The 15,882-nt window shown below is 40.0% G+C and overlaps 1 protein-coding gene across 4 annotated transcripts in view; it reads left to right on the top strand.

Moving 5' to 3' along the window:
• The first annotated feature begins 1,284 nt into the window (after window positions 1-1,284).
• The window catches only part of NUP153 (nucleoporin 153), a 51,307-nt gene continuing 36,709 nt past the window's right edge, over window positions 1,285-15,882 (top strand). For all 4 annotated transcript variants that reach the window (XM_054984957.1, XM_054984956.1, XM_054984955.1 and 1 more), the window contains exons 1-2: window positions 1,285-1,699; window positions 15,253-15,466. In XM_054984957.1, coding sequence (XP_054840932.1) covers window positions 1,577-1,699; window positions 15,253-15,466 — 337 coding nt within the window. In that variant the 5' untranslated portion in view covers window positions 1,285-1,576. The remainder of the gene's footprint in view (window positions 1,700-15,252; window positions 15,467-15,882) is intronic.

Raw genomic sequence — 15,882 nt, 5'->3', positions numbered from 1 at the left:
ATTATACCTTTCCTCATGTCTATATGTGCCATCACAGATTACCACTTAAAACATAACGGTTTCAAACCCTCTTTTGAAAAGATGATGGCAGTCTATATCCTATATACATAGCATGATCTTTAGGGTGCCACAAAAACATGCCTACTTGGTTAACCAAGTAGAGTGCATGCAAGATATAGTCCTGTCAAAAGTTAAGCACTTTTAAGTTCAAAAGCGTGCTTAATTTTGTCAAGATGTTCCACATTACAATGACAGTAATCACATGAATGAGTTTAAATTACAAAAAGCGTATGCTGAAATAAACTGTTTAAGTCTTTAAAGTATCACAGCTCTCTTATTTTACTTGATCGGTTTGCTTGATTTGTTTTGTCAACCACATATCTGGCTAGAATACATGGGAAAGCATTTATCTTTATTCTCCCACTGAAATCTATAGCAGTTAATAATGTGCTAGGTAAATTATTTCCTTACTTTATTGGGTTAGCAAAGATTTCAGGAGGATTCAACCCCCAAACTAAAACGCAGTAAATCTGGAATCAGATATAATTGACCACATTTCCAATCTCAAGGGCTCCCAGTATCAGACGAGGATGGCCAGCTGTTCCCTTTCTCAGACCTCTTTTTTTGAAACCTGCCCTCTAAAATATTCAGGTTGTTCTGGATATCTCTGGTCGGGCCTCATTTAGCTAGAGGCATGCACTTAAGAAGCGCCCCCCCTCCCCATTCATAGATGCCTTTCCCCCAACTCCTCCCTTTCCTCTATTCCCTTTGGTAATTTCCCCTATAAAAACGTGGGATCTTGTTTCCTCTTCGCAGCATCTGCGCACACGAAAGCTCAGATTAAAGATTAAATGTTGTTCATCTCTAAAGCGCCACTGGTCTTCGCTTTTTATTTTGTGACGTTTATACATGTCCGCCGCACGCCTCAGATACAGAAATTTGAATGTCAGACTACAGGCCCTTCGCGCGTCTCCTCCTCTCTCACCTTACCCGCGCTTTCATTTTAGAATAGAGAAGTATGTTCTTTGCTATCGCGAGATTCTGTCACATTTCGTATAGAGGCCTTCAGGCCTAGGCTCTTCCCAGCAATTCTTTTCGGAACTACATCTCCCATGAGCGCTATCAAGGGAGAGGGTGGCGAGGGGACGAGGGTGTTGGCGCGATGTCGGGTCGCGGTTTAGTGATGCAATCCTGTGTTGGGCGGGTGCCTTGTGGTTGGTCGGAAAGGAGGGCGCTCGCGCGGGCTGGACGGCGACAGAAGCTGGCGGGGGGGAGAGGGAGGGAAGGAGCAGAGCCCTGGGGGCCGGCTCAGTGCGCGCGCTCGAGACACTGAGGGAGAAGCGGGCCATCCCGTGAGGGGGGCGCGAGGCAGGCCGCGCGGCGCGGAGCATCGCCATAGAGACCGTGACAGCACAGAGCGGGGCTGGGGGCGAGAGGAGGGAGAAGCAGCAGCGGCGGCGTGAGAGGAGAGCGCGCGGGCGCGGGGCAGGGAGGCCGGGTCAGGCCGGGGCCGGGCCTCGGTCTACGCCGCGCGCTCGTGGCGGTGAGAGCCAGTGAAGGCTGAGGAGGGCCTGAGATGGATCCGGGGGAAAGCGGCGGCGGCGGCGGCGGAGATGGTGGGAGCGGCGGCGGGAAGATCCGGACGCGGCGGTACCATCTGGCCGCGGCCTCCTCGAAGCCTTACCCCAGAAACAAGCAGGTGAGAGGCCGCCGCGAGTCCGCAGGGGGCGGCGGAGAGCGAGCGAGCGAGAGGAAGTCGCGCCGCCAGAGCCCCGGAACTGGCAGGGGGCTCCCAGGTGGGAGTCGCGGTGGGCGGCCTGAGAAGGAGCCGCGCAGGCCACGTTCCGGGTGAAGGGCCGGGGCGAAGGGGGGGGGCTCCTATTTTCCATGTGAGGAGAACGAGAAATTGTCTAGGGATGGAAGTCTGTGAGGGAGGGAAGGAAGGAAAGCGGAGAGGTTTTTCCAGGGGAGTCCCCATTGGATTCGATGTTTCAAGGGGGCGGGGAAGGTTACGGGAATGGGATTCCCCATCCTCCCTTTCCGGACGCGAACGTGGTTGTGGTTTCTACCGTCTTCCTCTAATCTTAATTTCTATTGAGGAAAGAGGGAAGAAAAACGGCTTTCTCGGCATCGGCCTTTTATTCGCGATGGAAGGTACTCCCATCGGTTTTTAGTGGGAAAGATCATCGGTGTTTAGAGTGGTGGTAGAAGAGCAACATTTACGTTCAGTGGCGCCTGAAAGACCAACCAGAGTTCCCGGGTATGAGCTTTCGAGAGTCAAAGCTCTCTTCGTATGACTCGAAAACTTGTACCCTGGAAATCTACTTGGTTTCTAAGATGCTACTGGACCCGAATCTTGCTCTTCTGCTACAGACCAAAACGGCTACTCACCTGAAACTACAATAGGAGTTTTCTCGGCACAGATCAGGAGAAAACTGTTCCCTCTATTTAGGGTTGACATTTGGGTGTGTGTCTACATGCATGAAGTGCCATCTAATTTTTCAGAAGCTGTGACTTGATTATATGTCATTAAGCACTTTATTTTTGAATATATGATTTTAAATAAATTTTAGCAAGACTAGAAAAGGGCCTGAGCTGCAGTGATTTTAAAGCTGCATGTGATATGACTGAAGACTTAAATGTTTTCATCTCATCCTTAAATAACAGTTAAGATGTTAATTGCAGACATGTGGTCTTGCCAAAAGTTCAAGGCATGGATGTGTGTATATAGTATTACAGTTATGTTGAATGACTGGTAAATAGCGATTTGTTATGAATTGACGCTCTTACTAAAACTGATTCATAAATAAACACTATTAAGTTGTGTGAAGATGGTTACTGTTCCAATATGGGCTGCAGTTAGCAATTTTTTAGTGTGTGGGGGGGGGGGGCGGTAATATGCATTTTTAAAGGACCTGTTACTTTTCTATTCTGTGATGAGGATCCCCAAATTACTTTATATAGCTAAATTTTTCTCAGTCTTTTCATCCCTTAAATCGTAATTAGTTCTGCTGCTTAAGAACATTGACTCATGGAGCTTCAGTGGGAGAAAGGAAAGTACAGGATAGGGCAAGACCTTGTGGATTTAATCAATGATGTAACATTATCTAAATCAGAAAATGTAATTTATATATATTGGCATATTAATTGGCTGAAAATATGTTATAGATAAAATAAAAGTTTAAAGAACATAAGCTGAAATTACACAATAAAAAGCTACTCTTTAAAGAGTTTTCAAGTGTTATGTATATTTTAAAAAATTCTTGTAATAATGTTACATTATGGAAAGCAGCTTTCCGTAAGGTACTTTAAAAGTACTGTGCATTTACAATGAAATTTTAATGGTTCTTTAATTTTTTAAAAAGTTTACAATATTTATATCCCACTTTTTGCACAGTCAGGGCCTCTATGGCTGCCAGTGACTAAATAAGCACTGGAAGGTTAAAGCCCCTGGTGTGATCAAGGCTTCTTCATGTCTTTATATATAAAATTGGGGGGGGGGGGTGGCGGCAGGTGTCACTGGCATCTACACTTTGAAGTATTCAATAGTTAGGCTTCAATTCTTATATATACTCATAACTCGAGGGGCATAGTTTTACTGTCATTATACTGTTTGGATTATATAGGCAAACAGTTTATCAATCAACTTTATGATCACCATACAATTATATATTCAATTTGAGAAGTTTATATTCAGTTTATATTCAATTGAGAAGCTGTTTCAAAAAGGCAGATTAATTGAACAGTTGATTAGTATATAGATCTGTGTATAATTGTGCAAATCTCAACTCAAGTAGTTACCTTTTGACAGTAGAACATGTAAATCTTGAAAGTCTAAATCCTTGTAAGATTAATCTGAGACCTTAAGTATTTTACAAGTCAGTTGTGTGAGAAAGAAATGTAACAGCGCCAACACGTTATGTTCCTAAAACACATTAACTTCATGTATCACCCTCAGGTAAAGACCATGTAATGCAGGTGAATTGGCAACTGCATACAATTTCCTTGATGGTTGTTTATTCCCCAGAGTTTTTATCTCTAACAAATCCTTTCTGTATATAAACAGATTCTTCCCTGATTTAAACATTTTCTTTAAGTTTTTTTGTGAAACTGAGTAAAGTTTTTAATGTTCACCAAAAAAAACCCCCTGATTGTATGAAAGTAATATTAATCTAAACAGTGTTTTTGTGGAACAATCATTAAAGTGTCTCCCCAAGTAAATTTGTGGAAGTTGTGTGTCATCAAATGGGGAAACCATTCTTAGTAACTTGTTCTTGATGAGTAGTGTACTGGGACACCTTTGCATCTTGCGTATGATCTGTTCATTTAATTTACTATATGTGGTTTTTATGGAGTGAATACCAGTCTCAACAACTTAGAGCATGTGGTTCCCAAACTGTATTTACGGTAGAGTTGCTTTTCAGCAGATTGTATCTGAGGAATTTGTGGCTTGTTAAAACAAAAAACAAACATAAGTATTTATGTCTTTGGTGGCAAAGGTATAAATTTGTTGTCATTTTTAACTTTTGTTTCTCAGATCTGTTCTTTTATTAATGTATTTTTCAAGAAATTGTTTTTAGAACCTTACAGAATTTTATAAATAAAAGAGAGAACAATATGCTTCAGTCCACTGCTTAACCTTCCCCTAACACCCCCAATATATATCTGTTGCATTAGAAACTATTATATTCTTTATTGTGATATATATATTCAATCTTTTGTGTATGATAATTGATGCAAATACCAGAATAGTGGTGTCAAATAAGCCTGCTCCACCAGGAAAGTTGGGAACTTTCTGTCATTGATCTGTTGCCACACTGGCATTGTTCAGACATAACGCATGATTTGGCACTATATTTGCTTGTTCCTTCATCCCTAGGACATCTGAATTTTTAGCAATTCATAGTTTATTTTATCTGAACTAGGAAACTATATTTTGTGCTTACCCTACAAACCTTGTTTGTAATCTTAGACCTGTCATCTGAGCACCATTGAAAACATTTGATTTCTGAGAACTCCCTTTTATGGTTCTGACTATTACAGGATTGTATAAAATAACAGTCAGTGGGCCAGTTGTGGTACTATTTATTTGTAGCTTCAGATTTCCATTGTTTTCAGCCTTTTCCTGTATCTTTGTGGATACACAGAGCTTGCCCATGCCCATCAAAAGGTAAAGTGGGGAACGGGGGAGTATCTGTGTCACTTCATTTGCATTGTTCCTTACCTTCTTGGTTTTGGAGACATTTATGAAGTTTGAGTCAGTTTTTCCAGCCCGTTTCACCCAACCAGCCAGCTATGCTGCATAGTTAATCAACTGTATCACTTGGTATTTGGGTTGCTGGTAGAATGAAAACCTTGTGCAGTATTGATGCTGAACTCAGTGAGAAGGGGTAACATGGGCAGCGCAATCCTGAGGCCCACTGGGCTGCCAGTGGCTGCTCACCAGTGTAACTGTGGTGCTGCCAGTCTGCTTCCTAGGGACTTTGCGCTGTGGGCTGAACCTGGCAAGGCGTGGCCAGAAGAGAATGCTCCCCAGTTGTCTTGGCAATGCTGGCAGAATCCACTAATCACAGAATGGCTGCAGTTGATGGTGCCGTGTGTGGCAGGGAAAAGTAGCCAGTTTGCGAGCTGGACTGTGTTTACCGTTGCTATCTCTGCCAATGCTACTCCTCCCCTCTACAAAGAGTAGATGCACATGGCAGAAAGACCCCCATGATCAGGCTTGCCACATTCCAGCAGAGGCACCTGCCTCGAGAGGAGCCCTACCCCATAAAGGAGTGTACCACTAAAAGTGCAGACAGGGCACCTGCCCACCCCCTCACCCAACCCCCATTACTGACGGCCAGGCTAGCGGTTGAAGCACCACTTGCTTGCAAACCACCACCACCACCACCACCCGCTTTGGCTAGAGGTTATATAGGGTGCCCAAGGAACTGATTGGGTGCAGTGGAGAGGGTGGGCCACCACAGGGGCACACACAGATTTGTCCCAACGGTAGTTAGCATCCTATGCTTTGCTGAGCTGCTTGGGCAGTGGAGGGTGCAGTGGGAGGGCAGTCGACTTTTCCCATACATAGCCTATGGGCTATGCTGTCGTTTTTCATTGTGTAACTTTCTGCCGCTGCTTGAGGCATTCTTGGGCCCTTAAAGAGCAGACTAGCTCGCCACCCACCGCATGGCACACCTGCGTAGGGATGTATGTGGCCGGGTGCCAGTGGAAGGCCCTGGTGGAGCAGTGATGGACCACTGTGCCAGCAGGAAAGGGAGATTATGCTAGTGTAAATCCAGGATATGCTGGCGTAACTCCCAATCTTTATAGAAAGGGATTCTTCTGCACCGCCCCAGTATGCTGCAAAACCAATGTAGTGGCTGTCCCTAGAATTAAGACTAACCCAATATCTGAAGCAGCTACCAATCCTTTTAAATATCCTAGTAGGTTTGTCTTAGGATCTGGTGGTATATTACTGATAAACATTCTTTGCCAAAATAGATTGTTTTCAGTATGTCAAAATCAATCTGCATGTCCCTGACCAAGTTTTCGAGACACATCTGATACATTTCTGTATATAATCACTAATTTGTGTAGGATACCTCAGCAAAAACATTTAAAAGAAATTTGTTGTGAAACTCATCCAGATTAGTTTTTGAGGCAACGTATCTTTTTTGTAGTCAAAGGATCCTCCCTCCCTCTTTTATTTATTTTTTAAAAATCTATGCTGCCTTTCCACCCAAATAGGGTCCCCAAGGTGGCAAATACCAAAACAGTTCCACATTAAAATATTTGAGACATTAAAACAGCATTTAATATAAACTACATATAAGAAATTTAAATTCAGTACAATATATAAACACCCATAGGGAGGAGGGCCAGTAACAGTTAGTGGGGAGAATGGCAAACAAAACAAACACGTTTTCACCTGCTAGCAGAAGATAACAGTAGGAGGAGTTCCAGAGTTTGAGTGCCATGACCAAGAAGGCCCTTCCTTGGGTTGCCACTCATCTAGCCTCAGCTGGTCTGGACAACCGAAGCAGTGCCTCTGAAGATGACCGGAATGAATGGGTAGTATTACAGCTCTTCCTTACGTTACCTTAAACTTACACCTCAGGAGTGCCCTGGTCACAACCAGCACTCCTCCTTCTTTACCCAGTCTTACATCTCGAGAACTCATTCCCCTTTGGGGTTTGAATCCCACTGCTCACGCCACCTGTGGCTTTTGCCTTGTGTGTGTGACATATATTGCTGCATGCCAAAAGTTTCCTAAAAGGTTTTCACTGCCACCAAAAGCTTTTGCCTTCAGACCTCCTTTTTAACTAGTATTATAGGAAGGCTTAGTTGTAGATAGGAGTATGGCAGAGAGGTCAGTGTGTGGAGGTGACTGTGTTATAAAAAAGGGAACCTTTTTTTGCTTAATCTTAAGTATAGACTTTATAAGTACATAAACATGATAATTGCAGAGTATTGATAAGTGTATAGGTTTCATAATAGATTCATAAGCTTGCTGATTTCAAAAATAGTTATATATTTGCAGACCCAGTCACAAAGACTAATTTTCCACACATATCTTCACCAACAGAATAAACACATCTCTCATCCACGTAGACAGATTCACTCAGGCTTTTACCCGCAGTTTGCTTGACCTAGAAAGAATAAACCCACTCTGATGCATACTGACTGACCCAGGATCATGTACAGTTTGCCTGACTTAGGTAGAATTTCTCAGAACTCCACACAGATTAACTAAACTTGATTGAATGAACACTTTTTCTCAGCTCTCTAACTATAAATGCAGTTCACTGCCCCAGGGTACAGCTACTGTCCAATCTTAGCATATTCCATTCACCAATCCAGCTCCCCTCCTTACTTCAGAGACCAGCATTTAAATGCGCAGTAACCAATATTTTTTTAAAAAACTCTTTAATACACACAATTTATATGCAAAACATTACAGGTAGGTTCATAAAGGATTAGTGGTGGAGAGTACCCTCAAGTCATAGTTGATTTATGGTGACCCCTAGTGGGATTTTCATGGCAAGAAACTAATGTTTTTGCCATTGCTTGCCTCTGCAACCCTGGTCTTCATTGGAGGTCTGCCTTCCAATTAATAACCAGGGCCAACTCTGCTTAGTTTCTGAGATCTGACAAGATCAGGCTCACCTGGCTTATCCAGGTCAGGGTCATAAAGGATTAGGTGATCGTTAAGGTAGGTAGTGGTACATAGTGAAAAAGAAATGTGTCCTGTAGATGCAGGAGGAAAGATGGTTAGTAGAATGGACTGAAGAGGACAACACTGAAGCTATATTTAGATGTAATGATAAATCATGGTTGTTGCAACACATTCCGATTTATATACCAGATGTAAATAACACATCCCAATTTGTGTTTTAATATTGTCACCTTTGTGCTTACGTAGCTACAAGGGGTATTGCTACTAATCAGACTGGTGTTTGTGAATTCAGATGCCAGAACAAACTTCAGTTAATACAAACAGATTAACAAACCAACTAAAATCTCTAGCTTGCAGTCCCAGTTTGTTACCAACCAGCCATCTCTGGTTTGTTGAATCATCTGCATCCAGATGGCAAAGTAGTTTATTTAAATATTTATACCACTTTTCCACACAGTGAAGACTTGGACAAGTTTATAAGTATGTATAAAACAAAAATGTGTACCCATATGATCAGAACAACTAATACCAGTTTAAAATTATCACAAACTAATGGGTTTGCTCTAAACATGGGAATATAAATTATGGGTTATTGTAGTGCCTGAATGCAGCTTAAGTTAAAATTAGAGCTAAATGCTTTCCTGTGGTAGTTATAGTATTGTATCCTCTTTTTAGTTAGTGAAAAAATAACCCTCCGAGCGATTTGAGTTGTACATTCCTAATCTGTTATGTAACAGGGCACCTCATTTTGAGCATAGATGAAAATCAGAAAATATTCATGGTAGTTCTTTCTACCTTTCAGAGTTATCTTATAGTGTGAGCTACAAACTGCTTTGGAGAACTGATGGTTATCATGACGAATTCATTACCATTTTAGAGGCGAGTTTCATAAACTGCTACATAAGTGGTACAGATATGTGACTCTTGGTGCAAGGACCAAGTTGGTACAACATTTGAGTTGGTCTAGGTTGTTGTGTTGGCCTGATTGAATGAATTGATATTGCTGGTTGACAAGAAGAATTGCTAGAAACTATAAGCAAAAATCTTACTTAGCAGGAATCCAGGGAAATGGGATGTGATTATTTAGATGTCATATAATCTTATTACATGGTTTCTCTGCTTATGTGATCTTAAATTAAAGCTGTTCTGTGGTCATTTCTCTTGTTCTAATCTTTACCTACTAGTAGAGGTAAAGGTAGTTCCCTGTGCAAGCACCAAGTCATTACTCATCCATGGGGGGACGTCGCATCATGATGTTTTCTTGGCAGACTTTTTACAGGGTGGTTTGCCATTGCCTTCCCCAGTCATTTACACTTTACCCCCAGGAAACTGGGTACACATTTTACCGACCTTGGAAGGATGGAAGGCTGAGTCAACCTTGAGCCAGCTATCTGAACCTGACTTTCTCCAGGATCAAACTCAGGTCGTGAGCAGAGACTGGGCTGCAGTACTGAAGCTTCCCACTCTGCGCCACGGGGCTCTTCAAAAGGCCAAAAAAGTATACTTTGTATATATTCTAGTACTTTCCTCCAACATTTGGAAATAGTCATAGTATGAATGAGTCATTCGTCTGATGTTCTTTGTCCAAATCTTTGTTGGTAGTTTTTTATACCATTATTTTGGCTGTCTTGTAAAGTCAGTGATAGAAAACTACATTTGTTAAGACTTACGATGGTGAATTTGAAACAGCTTACTTCAGTAAATCCAATCAGTTTGCTATAGATATCATTGGGAATCTCTGACAGAGAGCGGATGGGATTTTAGGTTCATATAGTGCTGTCCTATACAGATTTCTAGCCCAGCAGACTATCAGCAGTTTTTCAAGGCCACATCAAAAGAGCTTTTCCAACTCTGACTACCTGACATCCTATAACATGCAGTAGTGGAGCTGTACTTGAAAACTTATGAATAAGAAGCATGAATATAACATCTGGCTAATTCTAGGGACAAATTAGGATATGCTCTTAATGACTCTGGAACTCTGAGGGGTGTGCGTGTGTTTGCTTGGCACCATGACTACAAACATCAAAGTATAAGCCACCCATGAGGCAAAGGAAAATTTAAGATGTACAGTGCATTGTGCTGCAAAATTTTTGTCTGGCTTGTACATTCCCCACCCTTGTTTAAGGGTGTAGCCTGAATTAATTTTGTTTCTTACAATGCTGAAAGTCCTAATACTCAACACGAGTAACTCCTTTTGAATTATTAGAATTTGAGTAGTCATGTTTAAAACCACATTGTAGGATACATTTGGTACCCTTTGCTGTGATCTGTTTGTTATATTTTAACCTTCCAAATCTCTGCAAAGGTATGTTTCATTTTAAACTTCTACCCTTTTTAAGATACTGTTTTTCTTAAAGTATGAGAAACTTATAGTATACGCTCTCTCTCTCTCTCTGTCTCTCTCTGTCTGTCTGTCTGTCTGTCTGTCTCTCTCTCTCTCTCTCTCTCACTCACACACACACACACACACACACACACACAGAAAGAGAGAGAGAGAGAGAGAGAGAGAGAGAGAGAAATTCCCTGTAATATAAAGACAGTGTGGTACATTTGGTTTTGAACTCCCATGGATTCTTCAGTCTTTTTGAGAAACTCAAATGACTTCAGAGGGTTAAAGAGGCTTTACTATGTTAAGCTACATAAGGTACCAACTCTAAGGGATAATTCATGCCACTATTTACAGTATAGCAATATCTATAAAAATTGTAAGCTGGTTGTCCTAAAAATTAATGAAATGTAAGAAAATTTTACTTTCTTAAATATATCTACTGATCAGATGCTTAACTTGAAGATCTTAAAATATTTGTTTTATTTAGGATATTTTAATGCTGCCTCTTCAGAGACCAGATCACAATATTAAAATCAAGCCATAAGTAGATTAAAAACTCCATAAAACAGAAGCAGAACTTTTAAAAGCTAATAAGATAAAACAAGCCTGGGTAAAAGATGTATTTGGTCCTAAAGGAAAGTAAAGTCGGTGCGTTCCAAAGGCAAGGTACTGCCACAACAGATGCCCTGTGTCTACTCACCACCTGCCTCACCTCTGAAGCCAGAAGCAGAGATAGCAAGGTTGGAGAGGCATATCTTAACTGGTGGGTAGGATAGTATGTGAGATGATGTCCTTTAGGTGCTCTGGTCCCAAGCTATTTAGGAGATTTAAGAAATACAGTTTTAATTCATAAAATATAAGCATTGCTACGTGAGACTAGTGTGATCTGTAAAGGATGTTTTAGATGTTTTGTCTGGTCATCACTGCTGGCCTTGCATGCTCCACTCATGCTATCCAATTACATCATAATGTTTGTTGTGTGGGACAGGCTGTCTGGTTTGAAGCCACAAAGATTGAAGGAGCAATTTCTGGGTAACACTGTACTTCATGCCCTTGTAAGTCTACTTTCAGCAGATTTTTCCCCCTTTAGACATGTCTGCATGACAACTAAAGTTTAAAAGTTGGCATTCTGGTATTGATCATGCCTTTGGGCCATGCTCAACTTAAAGAGCTATTGCTGTTCTTGACTAGTGTGCTACGTGGTAGTGAGATGCTGTGTGAGATTTATGTGGGTGTTGGAAAACTACTACCTGTACTTGTCTTCTGTATATCCCATTCTTAATTAAAACAAAATATGTGTGTACTCCTCTCCACTGGCATCTTAAATTGTTGAAATGTTGTGAAATAAAATGTATAGTTCATAATTAGTCTGAAAAGAGCATTGTGGCAGGAGAAGAGCTATACAGGATAACAATCGATGTATCCTCATTTTCATTGTACCCTTGTTAAGGTAGTTTTGGTAAGCATAGCATAGCTAAGTTTGTTTTATGTTTTTCTCAAGTTTGTATGTATGGAAGTTTGAAAAAAAAAAGATTTTTACAATTCATGCTACTACTGCACTTTTTTAATATTTTAAATTGTCATTTAGTGTTAGCTATAGCTTACAACAATAATGATCATTTGCTATAGGGAGGGTCAAGGGAAAAGAGCTTCTCATGGTCATCTTTGTAGTTGATGGAATGTAAACTGTTGAAGAAAGGTTTTTCTTTATGTATATTAAAAGATCACCATTATTAAAATTAAAATATTCCAAAAAAAGATCTTTTTCACCATTATATTGATCAAAAGTGCTTCTTTGCATGTGTTTGATATGTATAAAATCCGTTCCTTAGACGCTTAAATATACCTGATATCTAATACAGCCTTCAGTATATGGGTTGTACCTTAGTGGTTAAGTGGTTGGGTTGTGAATCTGTACTCTGCTAGTTTGAATCCCACTATTGCCATGAGCGCAATAAGTGGCCTTGGGTAAGCCACTCCTCTGAGCCCCAGCTGTATTGTGGGGATAATAATAACGCTGATTTTGAGTGGGGACCAATTTGTCTAGAAGAGTGGTATATAAGCACATTTGTTATTCAGTATACTAGGGCCTCCCAGATGACTGATGTGTAGTTGCCAGTTACTCAAAGAACAAAAGAGAGTTTACAGTTTGTACAGGTTAGATTTCAGTCCAGAAGTTATGGATAATTTTGTGTTTCCAGAGCATGTAGATCCGGGTAGTCAGCTTTACCACATTGCTAACTATTGGTATTATTAGAGCAATGACCAGCTGTGATAGACCAGTTGCATTCTTAATAGTTCTTCTTGCCAAATGCACCTTAAGTCGGGTGCTGAAGTCCTTGGTGAGTTACAGGCCTGTTTACATTGTTATGGCCTTACAGCGAATCCTTATCCTGTATTCCACATCAAAAGCCATATGCTTAAATCAGATGCAACACTTTCTGTGTTTATGTTGATAGGCAGAACCAACAAGATTAGCTTGCCATTTTGGCCAGAATATGGAAGCAGCTATCTAGGCCTTTTCTGTATTAAGAACAATCAGAATGAAGTACAAATAACTATTTCCCATACAGCTGGGGTAACATAGCAACAACCTGCTTAAAACTTTTTTTAAAAAGATCAAGTATCAACAGATATTCTAATGTTATTTCATATAGTATAGTTTTATTTATTTTTTCCTTTTTATCTGCTGGCTGTTTTTCATGGCGTTTTACTGTATGTTTGTACAAATTTTGACTTTATGATTTTGTCAAAAATTGGGCATAAATATTTAAATAACAGCATATATGAGGCCCTGATATTCGGGCTATTCACGTCTGGAGTGTCAGAGTTAAAATCCCAGTTCATTCTAAGCCAAGCTACAAATGTTGTAAAAACAGGCTGTAAAGGGTTACATTATTTGATTCATTTCAACCTGTAATTCTAAATTTAAAGGTGTGAGTTTATTGCCAGTTGGGGTTTGGAAGATGATCAGTTAACACTGACTAGCTTAATACTACAGAATATTTTAGCATACCAAATAAGCACTGTAGCAGCATTTAAAGAGCTTGCTGCTTTGTCAAGTGCATCTCTCCCCTCCCCCATTGAAGATTACCTCCAGAGCCCTCCCCATTACTGTCATACCTATGACACCCCCTTACTATGCATATGTGAACTGGAAAGGTTGCTTTGATCATCCATGAAATAACATTTTACTATTCCCACCCTTTAAAAAAGTTGTGTCGATTTATTTGGATAGAAACATAAAATCAGGCTTTAATCTCTCAAAACCAGAATTTGATAAGTCATCATAAACATTTTTAAACTTAAAAATTTGGTACCTATTTCCAAGATTTGGGGGCCATCATGTATTTTTTTTTTATTTCAGTTCTCTGTAACTTACTTTCATTTTGATTGTTATATCTGTCGTGTGTTAAACATCAGTAAAAAAATTGGTAAGAGGAAAAAAGAAACAGGATTGGTTCCAACATTTCTGTGAGAAAAGAGAGTGATATTTACAGCTTTCCCTGCGCAACCCGCCGTTTCCCTCTGACAAGCTGTTCCTGAGGTTTTTCACATTAGTGAAAACTTTTTTCTTTTCCTCATAAGTGAATATATTGGCAAATGTTTTACCATAACTTGAGGTAAAAAACTGCCATCCATGCCATAGTGTTACATCTCTTCAGAATTTAGTATATAATGCTCCAGCTTTTTTTGTAGCTCATTTGCCCCCATTATTGTGCAGGAAAATATAATTCTGATTCCCAGACCACTGTTTGGGAAATACTACAGCAGTCAAGCAGGCTATCCTTAATTTATGGAGCAGTTCTAAGCAAGTCTATTCAAAAGCAATATTGTTCAATGGGGCTTACTCCCAGGAAAGCACATTTAGGATTGCACCCTTAATCTGTTAAACAAGCAAGTGTGCTCTTAAATTTGAACAAATACTCTTTAAGATGATCTTGCTTCTTTCATGTTACTAGTTTGGAATTGTTGGATGGCTGCCAAGATTTATGCATTACGTTTAATCTTCTGATTAATTATGTTGAAATCATGAGATTTATTAGGTGTATGCTTAGAGAAGGATAGAAAAAATGAGCATGACTATTTTAGACATGTATGAGGATTCTGAACTTGCTGAAAGTAACAAAACTTCAGGCAACAGAAGACTGTATTACCGATATATCAGGTTAGCTCATCTGCTTTTACAGAGCTGAACTTTGAAAGGGAAACATGGCTGAAATTTAACACCTAACAAATAAAAAAGAGGAAACTAGGCTGAAGAAAGTTCAAGAAGGGCCTTGGCTCATTGATAGAATACTTGTTTTGTATGAAAAAAGTCCTTAATTCAGTCCCCTGGCATCTCCAGTTAAAGGATTAGATCAATGGCGATATGAAGAAGATACTTGAAACTTAGAAGAGCTAGATGGGCCAGTAGTGTTTTCATGTGAGTGGCCTCATCTTTCATACTCTTCTCCCCCACCAAAAAAAATTAGAAATTATTCTGCACTAGATGACTGCACTGATAAACTACTATTGAATTAATATGTTGTTTGTAAATTGCAAACATTAATTTAGCTGGAGCGCAGTATACAACAGATTATTAGCAAAAAAAAAATTGGAAAAAAAATCAGGTGATTTCAGGCTGTTTAATACCACTGCAAATAGCTTCTGTAACAGTTCCAGTACATAGGAGGCAGGTTTATAGCTTAGTTAAATTGGACTTTTATGGAACTTCCAAACAGAAATAATGGGTTTGATTTTTTTAAAAAACCAGGGAATTATTAATATTGTGAAGGAATCTGTGAAGAGCATCGTGCCAACTTGGCTTCAGAGATACTTCAGACAAAGTGAAGAGGCATCCCCAAATGAACAAAGGAGTCAGGAGGAGAATGTAAACTGTCATACTGCCTTTGCTGGAAACATCACTGAAGATAACTTGGAAATTGATGGTCGAATCACTCCTGAACCAACCAGAATTAATTTAGAAGGTCAGCTGAAGAGTCTTTACAAGCTTACAGCTTTCTTCTATAAATTTTGTTATTTTTTAAATGAATCGCAAATATATGCCTATGTGTTGATTAATTGGAAACTGAGGAATACTGTTTTACATATTTTGGTACATTCCATTAAAAGTGACTTTTAGATGCTTTAGTTTTTCATGTTTGTCTCCTGGGCGTTATTCTGAAATGTTGGGTTAACGTTTCAGCTAACTCAGTTTTGCCCGCCAACAGCTTTTGGGGCATCATCACAGATACTAAGACAGCTTTGTTTTCTTAATAAGTCTTGTATATCTAGGTCTTCCACCCTTACATTGCAATCCTAAATAGAGTTACCCTAGTCTAAGCCCATTGACTTCAGTGGGCTTAGACTGGAGTAACTCTTCTTATGATTGCACTGTTAATAA

This window comes from Eublepharis macularius, chromosome 7 (assembly GCF_028583425.1).
Source record: "Eublepharis macularius isolate TG4126 chromosome 7, MPM_Emac_v1.0, whole genome shotgun sequence".
In the NCBI taxonomy this organism is placed as follows: domain Eukaryota; kingdom Metazoa; phylum Chordata; class Lepidosauria; order Squamata; family Eublepharidae; genus Eublepharis; species Eublepharis macularius.
Note: the sequence above shows the minus strand (reverse complement) of the source record. Positions and strands in the feature narration are given on the sequence as shown.